General features: G+C 56.2%; 1 protein-coding gene and 1 long non-coding RNA gene across 4 annotated transcripts in view; both read left to right on the top strand.

The window, feature by feature from the left end:
• Positions 1-1099: 1099 nt before the first annotated feature.
• On the top strand, positions 1100-6266 carry LOC124970495 (uncharacterized). Of its 2 annotated transcripts, none has more exons than XR_007106135.1 (4): positions 1100-1202; positions 1379-1530; positions 4271-4594; positions 5217-6266. It is a non-coding gene; the product is annotated as an uncharacterized LOC124970495 (long non-coding RNA). The 2 variants fall into 2 exon arrangements; XR_007106134.1 differs by having other exon boundaries at positions 4238-4594.
• A 1859-nt stretch (positions 6267-8125) lies between these two features.
• The window catches only part of Sec14l5 (SEC14 like lipid binding 5), a 36624-nt gene continuing 28309 nt past the window's right edge, over positions 8126-16440 (top strand). For both annotated transcript variants that reach the window (XM_047532740.1, XM_047532739.1), the window contains exons 1-2: positions 8126-8364; positions 9102-9205. In XM_047532740.1, the coding sequence (XP_047388696.1) occupies positions 9143-9205 (63 nt within the window). In that variant the 5' untranslated portion in view covers positions 8126-8364; positions 9102-9142. The remainder of the gene's footprint in view (positions 8365-9101; positions 9206-16440) is intronic.

Raw genomic sequence — 16440 nt, 5'->3', positions numbered from 1 at the left:
GGGTTGACCCTGGGCTCAAAGGAGCCTCTCTTGGACCCAGTGCTGAGGTCCACTCTGACCACTCACATTGCCCCATCAGCCTGCCCTGCAGACCCAGGCTCTGGGTTCCAGGCACCTCATCGTGAACCTAGGCCACTTCCAGTAGGACCTGCTACCCATCCCTGGGTACCTCACTGGGGCCTGTGCCCCGCCTCTTGGGCCGTGAGGGCCGTCCTGCAAGGAGGTGACCCTGTCAAGGCAGAGTGGAGCTGGGTGGGGCTGGGCAGGCTCTGCCAGGCCTGGGATCCTGCAGGACAGGCTGCCCAACCCAACCCCAAAGGCCCATCCTCCCTCCCCACCCAGGCCTGCTTCCTCTCCCTGCCTCACAGGGCCTGTGGGCTCGTGCTGCCCAGACCAGTGGGGCTGCATTCTAGGGCCAGTGTCCAAGGTGTGACTGACCCTGGGGCCTGCCCAGGTCAGAAGGTCAGGACCCTGCTCCTTCTAGAGCCTACAGGCCCAAGTGGTGGGTAGAACTGGCCATGGCGGGGGCAGAACACAAAATCAAATTGGGCATTAGCTTGGAGCCAGTGGATTTGAATCCTGGCTCAGCCCTGATCCTGGCTGTGTGACCTTGGCCAGGTGGCTTAACCTCACCGAAAAACAAATAGTGAGCTGAGATGTCAAATTCCAGCTCCTCCATTTCACAGTTCTGAGACCCTGGGCAAATGTCTTCGCCTCTCTGAACCTTGGTTTCTCCATCTGTAAAATGGGGACACCAGACAATAGCTCTATAGGGTTTTGGAAAGAGTCAAGAAAGTAAGACAGGTAATAATGACAAATAACAACTTTGGTTCAGTCTTGCTGTGTGCCAGGTACAGAGCACTTGGCTAAGCTTTAAGTGCTAACTATTTGGCTGGGATGGTCAAGTACTTACTTAGTACTTGACACTGCCAAAGAAAGCACTTGGCCCTATCTCTCCAGCTTTGTGGAGGTGTGACGGGCTTGGCCAAGTGCATGTACCTAGAGCTGTAGCTGATGGTTTGACGTAGGCACCCGCCCGGGAGGTCACGGCCGTCATGACCACGAGGAATGGGCCGCTTTCTCTCCCAGTTTGCAGACGTGGATGTTGAACTCCCGGGACGTGAATTCCTGCTCAGGGCTGTCCATGGGGCCCAAACCCGCAGCCAGAGCCAGCCCCAGCCCCACTGCCGCCGCACTCGCCAGTGCGTGCTCAGTGTCCCCTTGAATGAGTGACTGGAGCGCCCGGGTGGCCCCAGGGACAGCCCCCTGGGGAGGACCCGGGCAGGGGGCAAAGGGCTGGCTTTCTTCGGCCATCCCTTGGTTTGCCTGTGCACCCAGTATTAACTGAGCACTGACTATGTGACATGCTGTGTTCCAGGCACTCGGGAATCAAGATCAAGAGCAGGGCGTGCAGGCCCCGGCCCTCGGGGAGAAGCAGGGTGAGGACGGGAGACGGCTAAGATCAAGCCACCGCAGGGAATGGTCCCGCCCCTGAAGCTGGAGGACCCCACAGGCATCTACGGTGCACAGGTGCGTCAGGTGGGGGCCTGGAGACCCCAGGAGGGGCAGTCAGACCTGCAGCCTGGCCGGGTGAGGAAGAGGTGCCCTGGCCTGCAGGACCTGGGATCCCTCACCACAGGCTGCCGCATTGACGTTTCCGTGGCAACCAGGCTCCCGCCCTCCCCAGGGGAGACACCCCATCCTTGCCCCACAGAGCCTCCTTCAGGGGCTCTCATCCACTTATGGGGCCCCTGCTGTGTGCACAGCCTGGGGGCTGCGGGCAGATGAGAGGTAACCCCAGGTTCAGGGCACTTGTGTCTGGGAAGGGAACGGGAGAGAGACAGACACCCAGGGTTCAAAGCGAAACAGCCAAGTGAGCATGGGGGGGGGCGGGCAGTGGGAGCGCAGGCCCCTCCAGAGGAAGCCAGGCTGCGCAGGCCGCCCACCTGTCCTTGCTGTTTGTGATTAAAAGAGAGAGTCCCTGTCCCTGAGAGTGGCCCCACCACGATGGCCCCCATCTGGGGTCAGCCCCGCTGCCTGTCCACTCTGGCTGCTGAGCTCAAGCATTCCTGCCCCGGACTGGGTGGCAGGCCCCCGTCTGCTGCCCTCCGAGGCCATTCTCTGGTCATAGGCTCAGGCTTAATCCCCCGCCTGGGCCCCACGGGCCCCAGGGACTGATGAGTCAGTGCCCATGGCTGGGGACAAACACTCCCTCCTCCCAGCCCTGGGGTCCCTGCTCCACCCTGCCTGCCGCCCAGTGCAGCCTGTTCCCCACAAAGGGCCCAGCCGCTGCCGGCCTGGGGAGGCTCCTCTTCAGCACAGCTCCACGGCCACGTCCTGAGCACACGGGAGCTACTAGTCGCCCGCCACCTGTGGCCGCGTAGCGCTGGGAAACGTGGCTGGTGCGCTGGGGGAGGAAACGGGAACCTTACTGTTTCGCTGTCTCAGGGTCGCTTACCTGAGGGGCTGTGTAGTCCTGTTTTAAATTAAAGCACACCTGTGTCCCGTGTGAGACACCAGCTGAGCAGGACCCAGGTACAGAGCAGAGGCAGGCGGCCGAGCTGGCCCTCCCAGGCAGGGGCCCGTGGGCAGCTGGGGCCCCTCCCTCCCTGCCCAGGCCCGGGTGTGACCCCAGCGGGTGGTGAGGGCCTGAGCTGACCTCTGGGCGGGGCTCCCTCACTGTCCCAGGTCCTGTCTGCACCCTCGGGAGGGGCCCACGCTCGCTGGCTCTCCAGGGTCTTCCCGCAGGCAGCCGTCAGCCCCAATGCCTCTCCTCACCCGCAGCACCTGCTGGATCTTGACCCTCTCCAGTCTAGACGCCTCCCTCCCCCACACCGGGCCTTGGGTCCTCCCCTCCTCCTCCTCCTTGGCATCCCTGCCCCTGCCTCCCTCCTCCTCCTCCTACTACAGTTTGCTCTTAACCGTCGCCAGAGGCTAACCCAGAAATCACTGGACTCCCCTATCCCACACCTCCCAGCTACGCCAAGTCCCTCAGCTCACATCAAACAGACAGCCCTCCGTGCCCCAGCCCTGGAACTCCACGTGGCCTGCCTGCTGTCCCCAGCACTGGCCCCTGCCACCTCCCTCTTGCTCACTGTGCTCTGCACACACTGATGGCCTCCCAGTGCCTCAAATATGGAGAGTGCACTAAGTGCACCGAGGCCTCAGGGCCTTTGCACTAGCTGCCCCAGCCTCTGCTGGCGCACCTGCTCCCTCCCAGTCGCTGCTGCTCAGGTCACCTTCCCAGTGAGGCCTGCCCACACCCGTCTGCACGCCCCACCCTGTTTCCTGCCCGGCACAGCACACTCTGCACAATCTGACCCCACACTGGACTCTACCAGCCTTGGAGGTCGGCTGCCACTTCTCTGGGAGGCGAACTCCACAGGGTAGGGTTCGGCCTGCTTTCTTTTTTACCAGAACATTCTCAGTGCCTAGGGCAGTGTGTGCTGTGTCTCAGTGGTGCCATGGGGCATGGCGGTGTGAGGCTGGCTCCCCGTGCCCCTCTGTGGGATCCTGAGAGGAGCGGGGAGGGTGCGGGGCAGGCTGAGCCCCTGTTCCCCAGCGTGCTCCCCCTCCCTGTGTCCTCTGCCAGTAGCCGGGCAGTGCAGGGCTGCAGGGCCCTTTGCCAGGTGGGGCTGGCTCTGCAGGCTCAGCTCTGCCTCTCCTGCTGGGCTGAGGCCTCCATGTGGAGCTGCAGCGGGCCTCCCCTGCAGAGGCCTCCACCCTGAACAAGGCCCGAGACGCCCCGTTCGGTGCCTCTGGAGGCAACAGGCCGCACCACCTGGGCTTTGGCCCATGGGCTGACTTCAGATTCCCGGCTTCTGTGCTTAGGAGATGACAGACTCCTGCTGTTTCTCAAGACACGAGTTTACAGAGCTTGTTACAGCCACACAGCACTCTCTGCACTCGGGGGCAGGGGGCAGTGTCTCTGGGCCATCGAGGCTACAGGAGAGAGGGAGGTCTTGGGTGAAGGCCGAGTGGGGACTGGGACTCCTCCCACCCTCCCTACTCCACCCTGGACACCCTCCGAATACGGTCACCCCGAGGCTAGGGCAGCCTCCCAGGTTACGCCTGCCTCAGCGCCTCCTGGGGCATTTTCTAGACCCAAGAGGATGGTGGGATCCAGATCTGAAACTGCCTCAGACACCCACGGGAGGGACCCGGGAACTATAGGTCCAGCCTCGGGTCCAGCCTCGGGTCCAGATTCGGGTCCAGCCTCGGGGCTCTTGCCTGGCAGGTTCCTTTGTGCGGTCCTCTCCCCACGATCTAGAACCTTTACCAACTACGAAGGCAGAGCTGTCAACTCAACCCACCACCAGAGCACGGGATGAGCCCAGGGGACCATCCACACAGTGGAAGATGACTCAGTCCTAAACAGGAAGGAGGGCTGGGGGCCTTGACAGTGGCAGAGCACGTGCTGAGCAGGCAAGGGGCCCTGGGTTCAACTCCCGGCACCCAAAGGAGAAGGAGAAAGCACTGACACTCGGCACACCATGGACAGACCTGGAAACCACGAGGCTAAGAGTTCCCAGGACGCGTGTGTCCATGCACAGGGAAGGCCCAGAGCAGGCAAATCCACGGGGACAGAAAGCAGGTTAGTGGTCCTGGGCCTGGGAGTGACTGCTAAAGGGCCTGGGGCTTCTCAAGGGCTGTGCAAATGTCCTGCGAAGGCTGGAGGGCAGCTCAGCGGCTGGGTGGATGTTGGTAAGAGTGAGGCCCATTCCCAGCACTAGGAGAGAGAGAGAGGGAGGGAAGGAAGGAAAAAGAGAAGGAAGGAAGGAAGGAAAAGGAGAATGAAAGGGAAAGAGAAAAGAAGAACACGTGCAGTTGGTGGTGGTGAGAGCTGTGCGACTCTAAATACACCAAAGCCACCGCCTGGCACGCTGGCGGGGTGGAGTGCGTGGCGAGGAGTGAGCTCAGGAGAGCAGGCTCACCGCTCTCCTTAGCAGCTGGCCACCACCGCGAACACCAGCGCTGTCTCAGACCTCCGTGGGGCCCGTCCCGCCCTCCCCCTGGGCCAGCACAGCCCTCGACTGTGTGGGCTCCCCGGGATTCCCCGCAGTGGCCGCACAAAGCTCCCAGTGTGAGTGTCTCGTCCAGGCTGGACACACACGCCACGCACGCTCCCACGGAGCCACGCTGACTGCAGCTCTGCCAGGCGCACACACGGGCCCTGTGTTTGCCAAGAGCCAGCCCTGGACTCTTTCATCTTGTAGGACTGAGGCCCTCTGACGTGAACCAGCTCCCGGTCGCCCTCCCCGGTCCCTGCGTGCCGCTTTCTGTCTCCAGGCCCCAGACTGGGCCTCTGCCCAGGGGAAGCTGCCCCAGGATCAGGACCACTGCACGCACCGGCAGGTCACAACCTGTGCACACAGCCCTGGCTTGACCCTGATGGCCCTGGGGGTTCCCAGGGTGCGCTCTGAGGAAGAACACAGCTCAGCGCAACCCAGGACTAAGGCCGTATCCTCCAGGGAGCAGATGCGTGGCCCAGGGCAGGGGAGGCGGAAGGAGGGAGACTGCTTAATGGACACCCGCTTCCCTTTGGGGACCTGAACATGTTCTCGATTACACAGGCCCTGGAGGCATTGCACACTGAGCAATGGTTGAGATGGTGACCTTCCTGTTATGTGTATTTTACCACAATGGACAAGGTGGGAGCCCTGGCCCTGTTTGCCCGACTGTCCAGCTTCAGCACCCAGGGCCCTGTGTATTCCAAGAGCAGGTCAAGGACCCCGTGGGTCCCCACCCTGGGACTGGACCCGGCTCCTCTGGCTCCCACCCACGACGTACCCCTGGTCCTGGGTCGTCCAGCTGAGGGCGTTTCCCCCACTAGGGGTGGGGCCTAGTGCTTTAGTCACATAAATGGGTACTAACGGCTGCCTTTCCTCTGGCAGCGGCTTGTCTGCTGGGAAGACGTTCAAACACATGGGGTGGTTTATAGGGCCCCCCAGGCTGCCTCCTCACGAGGCAGCTTCACCGGGTCATCCCTGCAGGACAAGTGGGACTCAGCAAACAGGCTCAAGATCTTGCCCTGGGATTGACTTTCTGCCCCAGCATCTCCAGGGGACAGAGCCTGTCCAGTACTTCCTCATCTGGGCCTGGGTACCTGGTACCCTGCCGTCAAGGCGAGGAAACCACATCTTCCAGGCCCTTCACTGCATCCCCGGAGAAGAAGGCATCAGAGAACCAAAGTCCTGGGCTGGAGTCTCTTACTAGCTGTTATCTCGGGCAAGTTACTTCTCTGTGTCTGTTTCCTTATGTGTAAAATGCAGATTAAAATATTTTTGACCTTATAAAAATCTTTTTTTTTTTTTTTTTAAATTGAGGTGAAAGTCATGGAACATAAAATTAACCATTTTGTCTTTGTTTTTGTTTTTCTTACTGGAGATTGAACGCAGGGGCACTATACCTCTGAGCCACACCCCTAGTACATTTTAGTTTTTATTTCAACAGGGTCTTGCTAAATTGCTGAGGCTGGCTTCTAACTTTTGATCCCTCTGCCTCAGCCTCCCCAGTTGCTGGGATTACAGGCTGTGCCCCTTAACCCTGGACTAAAGTGAACCATTTTAATGCATTCCGTCTGGTGGAATTTAGTATATGCACAATGTACAACAAACGCCTCTATCAAATTCCAAAACATTTTCATCACTATAGGAGTTGTTTTGAAGATTAAGTGAATTAGTGCTTGTAAATCTTTAAAATGGCACCTGAGGGCTCTGCAGGTGGTGGGGATGGCAGAGCACTTGCTTAGCATGCTGGAGACGCTGGTTTAGTCCTCAGCATTAGGAAAGGGAAAAAAAAAAACAAAGGGAATAATTAACAGTAAAGCAGGGCTAAGACTAGGAGGCACCGTGGTAGGTGATGGTGACATTATTTGTTCTCCCCTTGGACTGGAGGAGGAGGAGGAAGTGAAGTTCTCTTTCCCTTCTGGGCCCCATTTTCTGTGTTGAGTTCTCTGTACCCAATCCCCGGCCCGCCCCCGCCCCCGCAGTCAATCCTCCCCCAGGTGGGAGGCAGAGGAGGAGCTGACTCACCTTTTGCGCTGGTAACACCAGCTAACGGGTGTCAATGCACACTGCGTGCCTTGCACTGACCTCTCGGCAGAGCACGGAGGTTCCCTGGATGAGCCCCGGCAGCCGATTCAACTGCGGCTACTCCAGGAGCCATGGACTGTCATTTGCCGCCACCTTGTGGCAGTAATGGGAACTTTGCATCCCATTTCTATCCCGGATAACCCAGCTAGCCCTGAGCACCGGCAGCCTGCCAGGTCCCCAGGAAGATCCTGAAGACTTGCCTGCAGACAAATAAGGCGGCCTCAGCCCTGCCTTTGGGCAGCTCACAGTCTCTGGAGTCTCTGGAGAGAGACCATCAGCAACCACGAATAAGCAAGATGAATGAATGAGCAGGCTGGTCCCAACCCGCCTCGTTTTTAATTGTATCCTCACTCCGCTCGTTTCTTGAAGCCCCTCCTCACTTATTTTTCTCTCCTTGGCATTTTTCACATCTATTTATTTGCCTTATTTATTTAATGTCTGTCTTCCCTACTGCGATGAAACTCCACGACGGCAAGTAAGTTTGGTGTGTTCTCAGGTGACCCTTCAGCGCCCGGAAGGGCCTGACTCTAGGCGGACGTTTTGTAAACGTGTGCAGAATGAATGAATAACGCGTGGAGCGGGGACATGGCCGGGTGGGGAAGGAGCAGGGCTCTGGCCCAGGTGCTGCGGGATGAGCCCGAGGTTAATCTGAGCGAGGGAAGACGCACCCTGTACTGATGAGCTAAAGTAAACTGCGCGGGAGGGTCTGGCCCGGCGGGGCGCAAAGTCCACCTGAGGGCAGGGATCTTCCACCGGCCCAGCAGTTCTCCAGGCTGGGCGCCTTAGGGGCGGGATCAGCATGGGGCGGGGCCGTCCGGAGGCGTGGCCAATCCGGAGGAAGGGTTAGGCGGAGGGCGTGGTCAAGTAAGGGACATGTAAAGCGAGGGCGGGGCTAAGACGAGTTGGGGAGGAATCAGTCCGGGGCGGGGCCAGTAAGTGAGCTAGGTAAATCTGGGCGGGGCCGTGGCAGGCGGCGTGGGCGGGGCCAGGGCGTGGGCGGGGCCAGTCCTGGATCTCCGCTGTCCCGGGTCCTGGAGCGCTCCAGGCCCAGCAGGTCTCGCTCCAGCCTCTCGGGCCCCTCCCCTGTTGGCCAGGCCGCTGGATGTGCTGGGCTTAACGCCCCTGGCCTGTCAACCGCGGTCGGGCTCCGCCCCGGGTGCTGTGCTGTCGGCAAGGAGACCGTTGGGGACCGGGCCAGCTCTGCTCCTGGGCCGGGCCAGTGCCAGGACACTGCCCCCAGGCTGTGTCCCCAGAGACTCCGAGGGCTAGGGTGAGCAAGGTTGTGGGGGCCTGTGCGTGCATATGCGTGTGTGCCTGCTTCTGTGTGGGTGTGCAAGTGCGTGTGCGCATGAGTGTGTGTGCACATCTGTGTGCATCAGGGAAATTATGTGTGCGTGGAGTTGGGTAGGTGTGTGCTTCAGAGAGCTGCATGAGTGTGCAAAGTTGTGTACCTGTGCATGGTGGTCTTGTGTGGGACGGGAGTCGTGCATGTATGCATGTGTGTGGCAGAGACAGTGCAGGTGAAATTTGGTGACCCTGTGTGTACGCCAGAGTGTCTTTCAGGGAAGTGGGAGGGCAGGACACCTGGGGGGCTATTGGGCAGGTCGTCTGTGGCAAGCTGTGGGGAGCCTGTGCGAAAACATTGTGGGAGTGTAGGAATTGCAAGCGTGCGTATGTGTGTGTGGTTTGTGTGTGTGTGTGGTGTGTGCATGTGTACATGTGCGTGTGAGATGGTGAGGGGTGATTCTGGGGACCCTGGCTGTGAAGGGGTGGGGATGGAGGGATGTTTGGGGGTGCTAACTGCTCTTGGAGGAGTGAGTGTAGACTCTGGGGTGGTGGGTAGTGGACAGGACAGGTGTTTGAGGTCTGGCCTGGACTAATTTGGAGATCATATCAGCTGCCTCACTTTGAGGGCTGGAGAGAAGTGTGGGTGGGCCAAAGGGGTTGGGGAGTGTCCCTGCTTCATGTGAAAGGAGCTGCTCTCTCACCAGTGACCCTATACCACAGGCTCTGTGCTGACCACCTCCTGGTGGCTTCCAAGAGTGAGCATGGTGCAGAAGTACCAGTCTCCTGTCCGTGTCTACAAGTACCCTTTTGAACTGGTCATGGCGGTGAGTGACTCTTGATTCTCGGGCCCCTCATGGAATAGTTGGAGGAACTCAGGGGGCCAGCTATGGTGGGAAGGAGAGGGAGCCTCTTGGACCCCCAGATGAGAAAGCATTACTGAGTTACACAATTGCCCTGGTGAGTCAGGCTTCTGACCAGTGACCCTTCCACCTGTCTGTCCCCTCCACCTCCCACAGAACTTCTGGAATCCCTGCCTAGTGACCAGAACCTAAGGACTGTTTGTCTTGCCCTAGTTGAGGTTTACCTGGCTCTCACTTCAGACCCTTCTGCCAGGAAACAAGGATATTGGGGGCTGAGTGATTGATGTCCTTTGGTATAATAATAATAATAATAATAATAATAATAATAATAATATAAGCGGCATTCATTGAACATTTGCAGTGCTAAGTCTTCACATGTAAGGTTTCCTTAAATTTACAAATCCCATTTTACCTCTACTAGACAGAAGCTCAGACAGGTAGAGGGGTGGCCCCAAGTTCTGTCCCAGGGAGAGGGGGAGTCAGGACTCAGATTCAGTCAGAGGGGACTCCAGTGTCCTGATTTTAACCACTGTAACTCCTTGCTGTCACAGACCCTCAGTGTACCCTTCATGGAGGCTGAGACTAGGAGATGAGATGGGGCATGTGGGTGGGAGGGTCTGGCCCGGGGTTTGGGGCACACAGAGCAGCCGTGCTAACTATCAGTGCTGGGTGGCAAGTTAAGGTTGGTCGCCTCCTGGATCAGTGGTCTTCACACTGTGGGGCAGGCACTGGGGACAGGCTGGCCTGGGACTCCTTTTTGGTGCCACTGTTCTACCTCTTGGAGCTTCTATGCCCTGCTTGGGACAGTGGGGACAGCGGGGATAGCGGGGACAGCGCTACAGGGTTGGGGTGAGAAGTGAACGAGATGGCTCACGGTGCCCTCAGCTCCGTGCCTCGCGCTCAGCGGGAGCCCAGTCCGCGTGGTGCTCCCAGCTACTGCACAGGCCTTTCAGAGGACTGTCTCCAAAGTGTTGGGGACACCGGAGTCCACTCCCATATGCCCTGCCCTGCCCCTACATCCTGGGGAATCCCAGCTCCACAATTGCTTGGCTGGGTGACCTCTGAGGGCCTCCACTCTCCAGGTCTGCAAGGGGGACCCCTGCTTTCCAAATCCTGGCACCACAGGAAGTGGGTCAGTTTATGCAAAGCTCCAGTGCAGGGTCTGTGGAGGTGGGAGCTCCAGGAAGCCTCGCTTTGCTCTGGTGGTCTTTCCTTCTTTGTCAGGGGGCAGGACTCCAGGGGCGTGAGGAAGAGGCCAGAGTCGGAAGTGTTAGGTCCCTGTTGCTGCTCTGCATGCTCTGCCTGCGTGTCTTTGGAAGGTTTCTGAACTTCTCTGAGCCTCAGTTTCTTCATTTCTGAAATGGGGGTGGTGGTATGCACCTCATAAAGTTGTCATGAGGTTTAAAAGTGATTGTGGGGGGCTGGGGTTGTGGCTCAACGGTAGAGCACTCACCTAGCCTGCATGAGGCACTGGGTTCGATTCTCAGCACTTCATATAAATACATAAAAATAAAGGCCCGTCAGCAACTAAAAAAATTAAAAAAAAAAAAAGAGATTGTGGGCATGCGTCTATGTTGCCTGGCACAGGATCCAGTCCTACCAAGTAGACAAAAATGGTAGCTCAATGAATAGCCATCCTTGGTCTAAGCCTCCAGGCAGCGCATGTATTCTGAAGACCTGAAAACTCATTGATTCGTTCAGTAGAAGAGAAAGTCATTCCAACCTTCTGGGACAGTCTAGGGAGCCGTGATTCTTGGTCACCAAGCTAAGATTCGTCACCATAGAATGAAAAACCAAGTATGGTATAGGCTTAAAAAATGTGAACTAAATTTCACATGTTTAGGGTTCTCAAAAATATGTACAGTCATTGCACTTTAAAACCCCGCATGCCTGCGAATGTGTTGATACGCATGGATCACATGCCTTCACTGGAACACGCTAAACCTGCATTGCAGGACTCATTCTGGAAATGATGGCAGGACTCAGTTACCTGCTCAGTTGCAATGGTCTCTAGGTGTTGATGGCTCGGTATCTACAGCACATGCTTGTAGACAGACTTTTTAAAAGACGTGTTCCCAATTATTTATTATCCATGCCAGTGTTAACTTATTTGTATTTTTCAAAGGAACTGTCACAACCCCGTCTTCTTATCTCTGTATAGTCCTTGTCTGCGAAACGGTCTCAAGCAACACTGCCCACAAAGCCACTTTGCCGACTGTTTACAAAACATTATTGTCCCCAAAATAGCTGCATAACTGCACATAACTTGCAGGCTGTGTGGGCACAAAAGGGGTTTTCTGCAGTTAAGGTCCCTCTTTGTCTCTCAGCTAAACACTTGCCCTCAGTGTGGGATCAGATGCCGGGGAAGTTCCAGATGGACTCAGCTGTTTCCATTGCATCCGAGTGACCGGAGGAGGTGGCCTTCTGGGTTTTAACACAACCAACTTGAGAATCAAAGTGTCCCTTGCTTTTTCAAAAGTCCACCAACAATGACACAAATGACTGAAATTGGGCTTGTGGAATTGGTTACAATTCCACTTTGAGGGGACCTTTACAAATTCCTCTTAAAAATAAAATACAAAAAAGGGCCCAGGATGTGGCTTAGTGGTTCAGCACCCCTGGGTTCAATCCCTGATATTACAAAAAAACAAAAACAAAAACAAAAACAAAACAAAACAAAAAAACTGTATCTGATCAAATGAATAGACAACTCTCTCCAAATTCCTGCAGGGGAATTCTGCTCCTGAGGGCGGGATTCCAGGGCCTCTGCTTTCTTTCTTGGTAGCATTCTGTGTGACTGTCTCAAACAATGGACTGGTGTTGCCTTGGCAGACAAAGAAAGGAATCAAAACAGTGGCTGGGAGGGTCCTTGTCCTTTGAATGCCTGGTCCTAGCAGGTGGGTGGGCGGGGGCGCCAGGTACATTCCTACTTCCTCTGAGCCTCAGAGTCTCACCTGGGAAGCAGGGCCAGTGAAGCACCTGGGGAGGAGCAGAGAGCCTTGAAGTTAGGACTCAGCCAAGGGCGCGGTGCGTGGACGGGTTCCCGAGGAAACGTGTGTGGAACACACCGGCCTTGTCTGCGCCTGGGGCTTGCACGGCTGTCTTGGGATTCACTCCCACCGCATTCACTCACCCCTTAAAGGAGGCGAGAGTGGAGTCATGGACCCGTGATCCTTGCCACCCATCTCAGAACTTATTTTCCTCTTGGTGCCGATTTCTGTCTCTATGGATTTGTCCTTTCTGGACATTCCATATCCTGAATATCCTTCCATACAGTTTTATGTCTGCCTTCTCGCACTTGGTATGATATTTAGCAAACCACTTCACTGAAATATGATTGACACATAAAGAGCTGAGGTCTGTGTTGGTGGGTCTGGGGACAAGTGTCCGCCCAGGAGTGTGACGTGTCCAAGGTACATCTGTGTAGCAGCTGGCGGGCACTGTGTTGCTCTTCATGATCAGTAATGTTTGTTTACCCACTCACCGGTTGAGGGACACATAGGTTGTTTTCAGTTTGGGGCTTTTGTGACTAATACCGCTGCTGTAAGCAAACATCTTTGCACAAGTCTTTGTGTGGACGTATTCCTTCCAAAGAGATCTCTGCTGTGCATGGTGGTTTTTCAATGTATTTAAACAGGTTCTTTTTTTAAAATATTTTTTTAGTTGTCGACGGACACAATAGCTTTATTTATTTATTTGTGTGTGGTGCTGAGGATCGAACCCAGTGCCTCCCACGTGCCAGGCAAGTGCTGTACCACTGAACCCGAGCCCAGCCCACAGGTTCTTTTTTTAAGGAGGATTTGTTTTGGCTCATGCTTTCAGAGGTTTGAGACCATGGTCAGTTATCTTTATTGCTTTGGACTTTTAGTTTTATATCGCTTTTATTTTTGAGGTAGGGTGTCTCGGAGGTGCTGTGCCTGGCCTTGAGCTTGTGAGCCTGCTCTGGCCTTACGTTGAGACAGAGCTTGATGGCCAAGCTGCTCAGCTCATGGCAGCCAGGAAGTGGGGGGTGGGGGCAGGTCCTATTTTAGATTTTATTGGACAGGCTCCTTCACAGCACTTCCTGGGTGCCAGACACTGGGGTGACTCAGATACCCATGCCCGTGCCCCTCACTGCTGCCAGGAGATAAGTTCTGTGGCAGCCGCGTTCTGCAGAGGCAGAGGCTGAGGCCAGCAGGAGGCACAGATCCCTCAAGGTCACAAAGCAAACGCACACTGGTGGCGGGCGGGGGCGGGTGTGTGTGTGTTAAATTTAAGCATTTTGGCTCCAGAATTTACATGTCAACCGGGAGCTGTTCTGTTTTTCAGAGCTGGATTGAGGGTTTGAAGTTACTGGGGTGTCATCTGGGTCACGCGGGGGTCCCACTGGCGCACTTACCATCAGAATGGTGTCCAGGACGCCTGAAGCCCAAACCCACAGACCCTGGCCTCTCGCAGGCAAACGATACCAAGCGCCCTAAAGCATTTATTGAGCACCACAGTGTGTTTGGCCAGCACACACCTGCAGCCTGATGGACAGCAGAACAGGAAACTGAGGTAGCATGCTAAGGAGGCTCTCCCTTAATGCTGCCTTTGCCAGGGCTACCATAATCAGGTGACCCAGAATGATAGGAAGGTTTTGCCCCACAGTCCTGGAGGCCTGAAATCTGATCTCAAGGGGTCAGCAGGGCCTTGTTCCCCGGGAAGTATGATCGTCTCTCTCCTGGCTTCTGGTGGTTCCTGGGCTTGTGGTATCATAAGCATCCAGTGTCTGCATCCAAGTGTCCTGCTTTCATGAGGACACCAGTCACGTTGGTTTATGAGGACACTCTAATGACCCCGTTCTAACCTGATTACCTCTGTGAAGACGCTATCTCCAAAGAATGTCACATTTACAGGTGGCAGGGACGCCAGCCTATCTGTTTTAGGGGATAGAATCCAGCCCATAATACTCAGCAACTGGCAGAGCTGGGACTGAGCTAGAGAATCTGCCCCGTGCGCTGCGCTCTCACCAGAAGCTCTGGATTCCAGCTCCGACGTTCCGTCGACATTCAGCACCAGCCTTGGTACAATGGTTTCAGGAGTGCCCTGCCCTCTCCTGTCCAGCAGTGCTCTGGGGGCCGGGGGACTCGAAAGCCCAGTGGCCTCAGGTCACCTCGGATTCTGTAAACCCGAACAAGGGAGCTGGCTGGGTAGAGTTTCGTAAGCAGGAGGCTTTTTGTGTGCAGAAAGGTTATGGAGGTGAGGTTCTGTCGCTCAGCAATTAAGTGTTAAAATATTTAAAGACCTGGCCTTGTCATATTGATAAACAACCTGGAATTTAGCAAATGGATTGTTTATAAAGAGCAACCTGGAAAGGGAAATTTTTTCAGCCCAGGCCCAAACGGTTATAGTTGGAATCGTTGTTACGGACGGTTGGGATCTTGTTATGAATGCAGTTTTAATAAAGCAGCAGGGGCCTTATTTAAATGAGTTTAAATTAGTTCCCTGGGGCCATCATCTGATCCGTTGCTAGCAGATTAAGGGAAGCAACAGTCGGCTACCTTGACGCGCTCTGATTTGGGCTGAGAATAGAGCCAATCTGCTGCCCAGCAGAGGGACCTTCTGGAACCAGAGCCCTGGAGGCCCTTGCTTGTTAGATTCCACCTGCTTATTACTTCATGCGCGTGTGCACAAACATCTGCAGAGGTCCCACCGGCCTAGGACTGTGCTGGATGCGGGGGCTACCAAAGCATTGTTTCCTAGCACTTTTTGAAACACATATTATTCAGCTGATTTGTTTACTTGTTTAGATGGACCTTTTTCATTACAGAAAGCTCCAGGAAGGTGGCACTGTGTCTGTCTTGTCATCTGGTACCCGCCCGGGGACGGAGCCCAGGGCCTCCTGCGCGCTAGGCAAGCGCTCTACCACTGAGCTACACTTTGGCCTTGTCCTCTTGGTGTGGTTAGCCATTGCAGGAACCCAGAGAAGGGCCATTGGTGGCCCCCCGGGGGCTCAATGAAATTAGCCCGGCTGCGAGACCCAGAGGGAGGGGGCGCAGGGCCTGCTGGGCAGGACTCGTCCCTGTGAAGAAATGGATGAGGCTCAGCTGGGCACCAGAGTGAGCTGGAAAGTGACCAGCTGGTGTGGGCAGGGGCTGGTTACCCATCTCATCAAGGACTTGGGGAACTTTGGAAAGCTTTAAGGAGGGGAGCGCCAGCGTGGGATTTGGGGTTAGGAGGGTCTCTGGCTGCCGGGTGGAGAGTGGACTGAAGAAGGGTTCCCATGCTGGAGGCTGGGGTGCAGCCCGGAAGCAGAGGCGAGGTCCCGAGGCATTCCTGAGACACCTGGTAGGTCTAAAACAGCGTCCTCCTCCGAGCAAGACCCCGACACACCATGTCAGCGTCAGGCTGCCCTGGCTTGGCTGACTCGTGGGCTCTCCTTGAGCCATCGGGACCCCTGCTGACCCCGGAAGTCCCTGAGCCATTCCAGATGTGCGGTTATCCGTCTGCCCGGGAGCCCCTCCGGAACTCAGCTCTCTGCAGGTGGTGTGAACAGCGGTAGGTGGGCACAGGCTGCCCTGGAAGCCGCGAGTGGACCCAGGCCTGCTCCCTCCAGGGCCAGAGCACCTGTGCTCCCCCACCTCCTCTTCCAGGTGTGGATATGAGGCCAGTCCAGCGTCCTGTTTGCTTTCCCTGGCGCCTGCCCATCCGCTCGCGCCTTCCTTCCTTCCTTCCTTTTCCTTTGTTCCTTCTTTCCAGGCTGAGACACTCATTGGCTGAGTGTCTACAAGGTCCCGGGTGTCCTTCAGGCTTCTGGGAATTCAGCGATGAAGGAGGCAGACGTGGGGACAGGAAACCTGAGGCCACACACTCACACGCACTCACACGCACACACCACCTCCCATTCCACATCCGGGTGGGCTCGACTTTGCTTTTTATTTTATGGTGGTAAAATATACATAAGATGAACTTTTCCACTGTAACCATGTCAGGTGTATTCCCAGTGGCGTCAGGGACGATGACATCGCTCTGCAGCCGTCACCAGCATCCACCTGCGAACTCTTTCACCACCCCAACTGAAACTCTCCTCCTTAAACACCACCGCCCCATCCCTCTTCCCCCCTCCTGGCACGGTCTATTCTACTTCCTGTCCCCACAGATGGAGCCGTGCCAGGTACCTCGCAAAGGAACCATGCGGTCATTCTCCTTTGGTGTCCGGGTTATTTCACAGAGCATCG

Source organism: Sciurus carolinensis, chromosome 18, assembly GCF_902686445.1.
Source record: "Sciurus carolinensis chromosome 18, mSciCar1.2, whole genome shotgun sequence".
In the NCBI taxonomy this organism is placed as follows: Eukaryota; Metazoa; Chordata; class Mammalia; order Rodentia; family Sciuridae; genus Sciurus; species Sciurus carolinensis.
This window is presented reverse-complemented; position numbering and strand designations above follow the sequence as displayed.